The sequence below is a fragment of the Hipposideros armiger genome, unplaced genomic scaffold (genome assembly GCF_001890085.2).
Source record: "Hipposideros armiger isolate ML-2016 unplaced genomic scaffold, ASM189008v1 scaffold_423, whole genome shotgun sequence".
In the NCBI taxonomy this organism is placed as follows: Eukaryota; Metazoa; Chordata; class Mammalia; order Chiroptera; family Hipposideridae; genus Hipposideros; species Hipposideros armiger.
Genome location: NW_017731773.1, coordinates 1,191,732 through 1,200,781, shown reverse-complemented (window position 1 = coordinate 1,200,781; position 9,050 = coordinate 1,191,732). Strand labels below are relative to the sequence as shown.

The 9,050-nt window shown below is 43.9% G+C and overlaps 1 protein-coding gene across 1 annotated transcript; it reads left to right on the top strand.

Moving 5' to 3' along the window:
• The first annotated feature begins 2,418 nt into the window (after positions 1-2,418).
• Positions 2,419-8,418, top strand: GINS3 (GINS complex subunit 3). The gene is made up of 3 exons (XM_019664455.1): positions 2,419-2,767; positions 5,040-5,273; positions 6,789-8,418. The coding sequence occupies exons 1-3, from the start codon at positions 2,582-2,584 to the stop codon at positions 7,017-7,019; spliced, it is 651 nt and encodes a 216-aa protein (XP_019520000.1). The 5' UTR covers positions 2,419-2,581; the 3' UTR covers positions 7,020-8,418.
• Positions 8,419-9,050: the final 632 nt, after the last annotated feature.

Sequence of the window (9,050 nt, the reverse complement as noted above, 5' to 3'; positions counted from 1 at the left end):
CCCAAGCTGGCACCATCATTGCGCTCTTCCCAGGCAAGGCAGATCAGTCGCTGGCCTCTGGATGGCCGCTCACGGAGGCTGCTGGCTGCTCACGCTGGCTGCCGGCTACACACAGTAGCCCATGGCAACCCACTGCAGCAGGGGCTGCAGCCTATGCTGATGCTGGCTACCAATGGCAGCCCAGCTCCAGGTTGAGCTGTTGTTCAGCATCTTAGCTGTAGAGGGCAGTGTCACTGGCCCTCATATAAGGGATCTGAACCGGCGCCCTCTGGTGACCCAAGCCAGTTGTTAACCAACGCACCACTCGGCCGGCCCTAGTTTGGTAATCTTGAAGTGATTAAAGTGGAAAATTATTTTTCAGGGATCCAGCCAACAATTTCAGAAGACTGAAATTGAGTATATTGTAAATATACTGAATATACTCTGAATATTTTAAATATACTGAAATTCTGTTCAGTGTAACTCTGGTACATAGATTGGTTGGGTGAATACTAAGGAACATAAGCTTTCTTAGAGAAAAGAAGCATTCTTGGCTCTTATAATTTAGGCTGTAAATGTATACTTGATAAGCTATGTACGACTTTTGTCAATGAATTAATGCAATTGTTTAGCATCATAGCCATTATGCTAAATGGCTTATTCATTTATTAGTTTAAGGAGAGGACAGATTAAATAGAGTAAAAATATACAAGCAGTGACTAATAGCTTCACGGTGAGCCAAGACATTAAATAAGAAAAACAAGATACTCTGACTTTATCTTAAACATGGCCTATTACTTGAGTATTAAAATACTATGGTATTTGAGTTTAGAGCCAACATTCTGGTCCATGGACAAAAACAATGCCTTTCTTTGACATTGATAAACCATTAAGCATCCACCTTAGCTGTTTCAACTATCCTTGTCAGTAAATAACCTGCATTGCCTTCAATTAGACAAATTAACTTATATTTCTACCCCAAACTATATCCCATACCATATACCCATTTCATCAGAGAAAGAAATGTTGACTATGAATTATCTTTACTTTTCTATTGGATAGTGTAGCAAACTGAACATTTAAAATATGATCAAGGAAAGAACTCTCATGTAACTAAATAGATGCCTCCTAACTCTAAAGCTTCAAGGCTGGTTTCTCCACTGAGCTGCAGACCTGCCCGTCTAGTGGTCCCTGAACTCCACGAGTGCCAAACTGCACTCATCTTTGGCCTTATTCCTGTGCTCTGTACATTTGTTAATGACATCTCCATCCATCTGGTCAACCAGGTTCAGAACTTAAATCATCCTTGACCCGTCTCTATCCTTCACTTCCTATATCCAATTAGCTGCCAGGTACTGCCCCCTGAACAGCTTCCAAGCTGGCTTCCCAGCATCTAATCTCTCTCTTCTCCACCACACTGCCAGAATTCTCTTCTTAAAGCTCAAGCTTATGTTATTACTTGCTCAAAAACCTTACACCATTTCTCTCATTTCCCATGAAATAGCCTAAACTCCTTAGCAGAGCACCCAACGCTTTCCACAATTTGGCCCTGACACCTGCACTGCTTCTTGTTTTGATGATGCCCATGATTTAATTTATGGAGGTAACTGAGTGATGACACAGATCGGGGTCAGTGCCACTGGAGGTTTTATTGCTCACAGTTCCCAAAAGAACATGTCCCAGAGCCTTTATTGGGGTTTCTCTGGGAAGAAATGGGCACGGCAGAGTAGGCAAGTTTGAGCAAGCTTAGGATTGGATATTTTGAACAATGTTGGTGGACTCTGGGCTATAAGGGTGTTCTCTAATTGTCCAGTACTTGACTTTGGAGTGAATTAAGGCAGGGGAACTATTGGTTTGGTGCATGAAGAGTTAGATAAAGGAAGTAAAGATTGCCAGTTGATGGTTAGGTGAGCTGGGAGGTTCTGGATTAGGCTCAGGACCTTTGCAAGCCATGTGTAGTCTGGTGCTACACCCCTTGTCCCACTCCACTCCAAATCGCCTCCAAAATACTACAAATAGTCCATAGTAACTATTTGGGGCTACTGCTGGAGTGTTTTTGTTTGTTTGGTTTTTGTTTTAATTTCAAGTACCAAGATTAACAGAAATGCAAAGTGAAAAAACTAGTAAATAGGTCTGATTTGATCAGGCCTGGGATGGAGGGTACAATGACGCCTTTCTTGAAGCCCCCAAACGTGTTGTAATGTGCTTTTAATTTCATATAACCATGTAAAAGACTACATAAACACAATCTGCAAATGCATCCTGCTGCTTTAATGGGCATGTCCAGCTTCTTTTTAAGATTCCCACACGGGGATATACGCAGCGAGAAGAAAATTTCCAGCAGACCCACTTTAGTGCTGCCCTGTCCCCGTCAAGGGTCGCACTGGACCAAGTCTGCAGGCAGGCTTTATCGATTGCTTCTGTCTGGGCCGATCCGCCTGGATCGACTGCTCCTGTCTGGCCCATCCCCAGGCGCGGGAAAAGTTTCAATCCACCAAACCCTCACAATCCTGGCCAGCCTTCTCCTTCTCCTTTTACATCCCTGACTCCTCGAGGTCTCCTGAACCACACGAGTGGAAGTGGAGAAACTCAAGCTGCCGCCATGTCCGAGGCTTATTTCCGGGTGGAGTCGGGTGCGCTGGGACTGCAGGAGAACTTTCTTTCCTTGGACGACATCCTGATGTCCCACGAGAAACTCCCGGTGCGCACCGAGATCCCCATGCCACGCCTCGGCGCTTTTTTCCTGGAACGGAGTGTAGGGGCCGACACCGACAACGCGATCCCTCAGGTAAGCATTTTGGCTCGGCCTCGCGCGAAAAAGACTACAACTCCCGGTGGGCCTCGCGGCTTTGGGGCGCCGCGTCTCCGGGCGCGCTGTCCTCTGGGATTTGTATATAGTTATAGGGAGACGCGGGGCTGTTCGCTCCAATTTCTGTTCCCAGATCTCCCCCACCTAGCCTTGGCCACTTCCACGGAAACGAACTGCATCCTAGGTCGTCAGGCTCCCTCCAACACTGATTTCTTTTTTAAAACGGTGCAAATTCAAGAGTGTCTCCCCCGCCCCCATGAGTTGATGCTTCAAGATTGGGTCCCATTGAATATATATACTTCAGGATGAGGGCTCTGATCACGTTTGCCTTAAACCAAAGCAACAGCATTGAGTTCTGTCAGAGCGTGTGACCCACAGATTGCTAGATTCTTCCCTGCGTGATGATGACGGTATCAGCAACCATTTACTGAGGGCTTTGGTGCCAACATGAATGGGGTAGGTAGAGTGTACGTTTCCATTTATTACCTCTTTAATCCTTCAACAACGCTGTAATTAGGTATTGTTACATACGAGGAAGCTGAGACCCAGAAAAGTTTCCTAGCTTGGCCAGGAACGCGCTGTACCTGATGAGCTGGGATTCGAACCTTGGACTGTCTGACTTCACATACAAGTTTGTTCCAGGAAGATGGCTTGTAGTGGTTATTTTTTATTTCCTATTTAACCTAAATTTTGTGTAGAAGGTATTTGGTTTGTTTTGAGTTCATTTTTATCAAAGTCTTACGAAGTTTAAAAAGTCAAATAGTGCTAAAAGATAAAAAGGAATAGCAGGCCGTGCCTTGCTTTCTTTTCTTTTTTAATTGGGGAGGGGGACCAGCCAAGTTGTTGTTCTTCATTCTTCGTTGTGGAGGGCGCCAGTCGCCATCTGGCTTCCCATTTGCAGCTCGTGGCCTCTAAGCTCAAGGTGCTGTGTTCAATCTTAGTTGCAGGTGGGCATAGCCACCATCCCATGCGGGAGTCAAACCAGCAACCTTTTTGTTAAGAGCACGCGCCCTATCCACTGAGACAGCCTGGTGACAGCTCAGCTGAAGGTGTGGAGCTTAGTCTTAGTTGCGGGTGGGCATAGCCCACTATCAAACAGGCAATCTTGTTGTTACACCAGCTGAGCCATCCTGCTACCTGTTAGCTCAGCCGCAGCTCAGCTTGGGTGCAGCGTCACTGGCCTATGTTGGAATTGAACCGGCGGCCCTGTTGCTCAGAGATCGCGCTCTTAACAACCCTTAACCAACTGAGCCACTAGGCCGGCCCCCCTGCGTTGCTTTTCCTCACTTCTCTTTGCAGCTCCACATGGTCTGTCTGCTTCTTTTGGTAGTTTCTTCAAAATTCACCTCCATATTTCTAAATAATAGTCTTAAACTTGATTTTTTTAAAAATGTGGGCATTATTTATTGACTTTCCATTAGAGTAGACAAGGATTTAGTACTCTCCCACACGGGTAAACAGAGACGTGCTGCCTGTACTTTATTCATATTTCCTTCACTTTTACCGAAGGTCCTTTTTCTGTTCCAGGATCCCACATTGCATTTCATACTCATGTCTCCTTACGCTCGTCTTGGCTGTGACAGTTTAGCAGACTTTTTTTAATGACCATGACAGTTTTGTGGAGTGCTTTTGTTGCCCCCTTCAACCCAGTTATGTTTTCCTTTTATGTTTTATTTTTTGGATATTTCTCTTAATTTCTGGTCTATCATGGCCATCTCCTCATATTTTCCAATTCTGTTAAGACTTTAAAAGGAAAGAAAGACATTTATCTTTTCTGTCTCCTCTGAAGCTGTGACGTGGTATGGGGGGAGTCAGCTGACTCGAGCTGATCCTACTTTTCTTTGTAGTCCCCCAGCTCCCAGGGTGGTGCTTAGCACATAGTAGGCACTCAGTGAGTGTATATGTGGAATCGATACTGAATAGTCAAAGAAAATAGAAATGTTTATGATACCTCTGAAGTATCTGGAATTGGACAGCTTTTATTTATATTAGGAAACTTTCCCTTTATACCATATTTTTGTTCTCTAATGTTTTTATTGTATAAATCCATTTTCTCTCTCCATTTCATCATGACATAAAACTTGAGCCCACACAATTCATTTCTTGAAGTCACAACCAGCTCTTCTGTGTTTTGATAGTCGCTCCCCCTAAGAGAACAGGCTTTATTGCTCATGCCATGTGTAGTTCCTTTTTGTCATACACACATTTACTGTGTCATTCTTTTTTAAATCTACATTCTTGTCCGATGCAGGGCTTAAAGCTGGAGCTCCCCTTGTGGCTGGCAAAAGGCCTTTATGACAACAAGCGGCGGATCCTCTCTGTGGAGCTTCCCAAGATCTACCAAGAGGGCTGGAGGACTGTGTTCAGTGCGGATGCCAATGTGGTGGACCTCCACAAAATGGGGCCCCATTTCTACGGGTTTGGCTCCCAACTCCTGCATTTTGACAATCCAGAGAATGTAGACATTTCCCAGTCTCTCCTACAGGCAAGTATTTGATGGGAAAATCTATGGCGCTGTACATGTCTCAGGAGTCAGCTGTGGCAGCCACCAGACGTCACTCTTATCCAGGGAAGTATATAATTTATGCAATTAGCTTACTATTATTCCAGGTCTACAGTTAGACTGTATTTGCCGATTATATAACGTGTGTGTGTGTGTGTGTGTGTGTGTGTATACACTTAAATATGACTTGCCTACTGAGCTTACTATTTGCTTGCTAAGAGTTGGGACCAGCAGGAAGTCCTGGAAATGAAAAAGGGGTAATGGTTGTGAGGCACTTAAATGCAGTCGCAGTCCAGCCCCAGGACTGGTCTGAGGGTTCCTGTAGGAAATACATGTGCTATTTGGCTATTTGTTCCCTTCCCTTGTTAAGACCTGGCTCTGCCATGTACTAGCTGTGTGACTTGGTCAAGCTACCTGACTTCTCTAGGTATCAATTCTTCACCTATAAAGTAGGTGAAGGAGGAGGTAATAATAGTGCCAAAATTATAGAATTGTAGTGAGATTATGTAGTGCCACTTAATAATTGGTAACTTGTTGCTGTCCGTGGACTAAACAATCTTATGCATATATTGCCATCCTTTACAGTATGACCTTACTCTAATGTGTTGTAATTACTTTTTATTCTGTTAATTCTAGAAGAAACCGTCTTTTCTACCTCTTGTTTTACTTCCTCATTTTTAGCTCATAAGAACTGTTAGCTCAAAACTCATATGTTCCCTGGACTGTGCTAACACTCTCCATTATTAGGCTTAAGGGTTGTTTGACCTAACATACCTAACATACACCATTTTTAATGTGATATTTAAAAAACCCAAAAACCTGCTGCTATCCATTCAGAAAAAGAAGTCTATATAGACTATAGACAGTTTGAGCTTATGAAACTCTTGAGCAGAAAGTTAAAATGAGGACAATCTATTTGTCTTGTAATGTTACCAGGACATGTTCTTCAACTGGGACACTGCCCTTTTTAAGTGAGTGATATGTTTTCTTTTTCCATCACTGCTTTGAGGTGCTGTTGATAAGAGTTGCTTATATATAAGGTGAGACTGCCACGAGACAGTTGCAGAACTGAAGCTTGTGGCTTGGTCTCAGAACCCTGAACTGACACCCCTAGAGTGTACGGGTCTCCATCCTGCTCTCGGATTGAAAATAATAGAAACTGCATTCAATTAAATCAGAAGCATTTTCTGGTTGAAACCTGTCTGCGTGTGATCACAGTACATTATTATGGCTTTTGTTACTAATAACAATAATGAGTACTGCTTTTCGAGGAGCTTACCCTTGCCAGCTCTTTGCCAAGTGCTCTACATGTATTAATAACTTCATTGGATTTTTACAACAACCCATTTCACAGACAAGTAAATTGAGGCTTGGCCATGTGAAATAACTTACTCAGAACTCCTGACTGAATCCTGAGACCAAATTCTTCCCTTTCATGTCATTTAACTGTTTGGGGATAAAAGTGGATCTGATTTCTCTTACTCCCTTCTTCTTCAGACGTTTATTGGGCGTTTTCGCCGCATCATGGACAGTTCCCAGAATGCTTACAATGAAGACACTTCAGCACTGGTCGCCAGGCTGGATGAGATGGAAAGGGGCTTATTTCAAACAGGGCAGAAAGGACTGAATGACTTTCAGTGTTGGGAGAAAGGGCAGGCTTCTCAGATCACAGCTTCAAACCTTGTTCAGAACTACAAGAAGAGAAAGTTCACTGACATGGAAGACTAAAGGCTGAGGAACACTGAATTGCTCATTGTACATTTATCTCTGAGCGTCCTTGGTAAGAATCTGGTTGACCCTGTGCAGGGCCAGCATCCAGTCCCATCTCATGGCTTATTTCCTGCAGCAGTCTCGGGAGTGGAGGTATCATCTGGTTGGGAAAGTTGGTGCTGGAGGAAGTCCCTGGCCCTGTAAGTCTTCCAGGGCTACCCCACCCTGCTGCCACAGCCCAGGCCCACTTAACCCAAGAAGTCACAACCGAGGAGAACTCAAAAGTGCTTTATGAATAAGGACCATCAATACATACATTGCCATAGAGTTGGAACTGGAATTCCATGTGCCTGGCTTTTGGACGCCCTGGCTTCCCAGCTTCACTAGCTTCAAAGGACAGCTACAATTTGCGCCATCTTAGTCTGTTCCCAGAATGTTCTCTTGAGCTTAACTGCCTCATCTTCTTCATGGTTGCACAAAGGACAGCACACCAAGGATGTGTGCTGTAAATACATCTGCAGCCTGCGTATGGGGCATTACCCCAATTTCCAAAAACAGTTGCCAAGAACAAGGAAAGAAAAGGGAAAAGCGATGAATGGCATGGCTTTTATTAAAGAGAAGGTGCTGCTTTCCTCCTCTGTAATCAGGAATTCACATGAGTCTACAATCAACCTAGAGGGGAAATGGTTAAAATGAGCTTGTTTTTGTCTTGGAGATATTCAGAGCCACCTGCACAGTTATCCATTTCCGCCCTAGAAAAACTGTCAAGGAGTCGACTGGAATTGCACAGTAGTCATTAACAGGCGTTAACCAGCTCTTATGACATGGAAATGAAGATTTGAGGGCTGCTGGCTATATAGAGCCCTGTTTGAGAAGCTTAACACGGCAGATGGAAGTGGGCAAGAGGCCTTGGTTATGTTTTTTAATCTTCAGTCCATTTTGCAAACATTATTACCAAGAGGATTCCTGACCATTTACTGAGAATCTGTTGAAGCCAGCACAAAACTCTCTCTGAAGAAACAAGGAGGACACCTCAGGCTGAGTAGAAAACAGCATTCCTGGGGCCCACTCCACTGTTTGAAGGGCAGCCGTCTCCACACCACTGCTCCAGCTTCCCACAACTAGTGAAAATTGCCTTTGTTGTTGGAAATGAGAGCGGGATTTGGGCATCCAGACTGGGCAGATGTCTGGATGCAAACTTAGAATGTCAGAAGTGCTTTCTAAATGTCAGGTTTTAAGATGGAATCGATGCTTTTATAATTTGACTTTTTTGCTAAATAAATTACCCGCTTTGCACATGAATGCACTCTGTCCAAGTACTGTTTCTGTAGCTAGTACTACAGATGGTCAGGCAGAGTTCTCAGGGAATTTTGCCTTTGATTGTATTTGATAATAACATCCCAATAAATCCATGTCTTAGCAACTGCTCTTTTGTTTGTGATGATACTCATACGTATGAGGTACGGTCTCTGTCGGAACGTGCTGATCCCTACAAGGGAGGGGCCTCCATTGCTGCCTCAGCATTTACATGTAGCCAAGGCCCCGAGACAATTCACAAGCAGAGTGAGCAAAGCATATTATTTAATTTTTGGCTTCATTATAGTCACAGATCGCTTTGTATGTAAAGTCAGTCCTAAGGCTGCTGCCAGTTTTTTCTCCTAAAAAGGGGGGAAAAAAAATTGCCAAGGGGCCACATATGTGGGTACACACGAGCAGAATGTATGCCCTGTTTTAAATTTTGAACAGATTATATTACAAGTAGCTTTTCAAGCCCACTACCAATTACAAATTTGCCTTCAAGCCTGTCGATTACTTCCCCTCTCCCCTGCAACCCTCCTCAAATCAGTCTTTGGGATTTCTGTTTGGTCCCTTCAAAGAGGTAAATTTTTCAAAATGAGTCAACAAATTAACTCAAATACTAAGTCGATCTTAAAATCAAGGGGGAAAAGTATGCACTTTCCCCTTAAAGGCTCTGTTCCCAGGTAACTGGCGTTAATTATATACAAAGGACCTCACTGTATTCAGGTTTTTCCCTGGCACAGTCTGGGC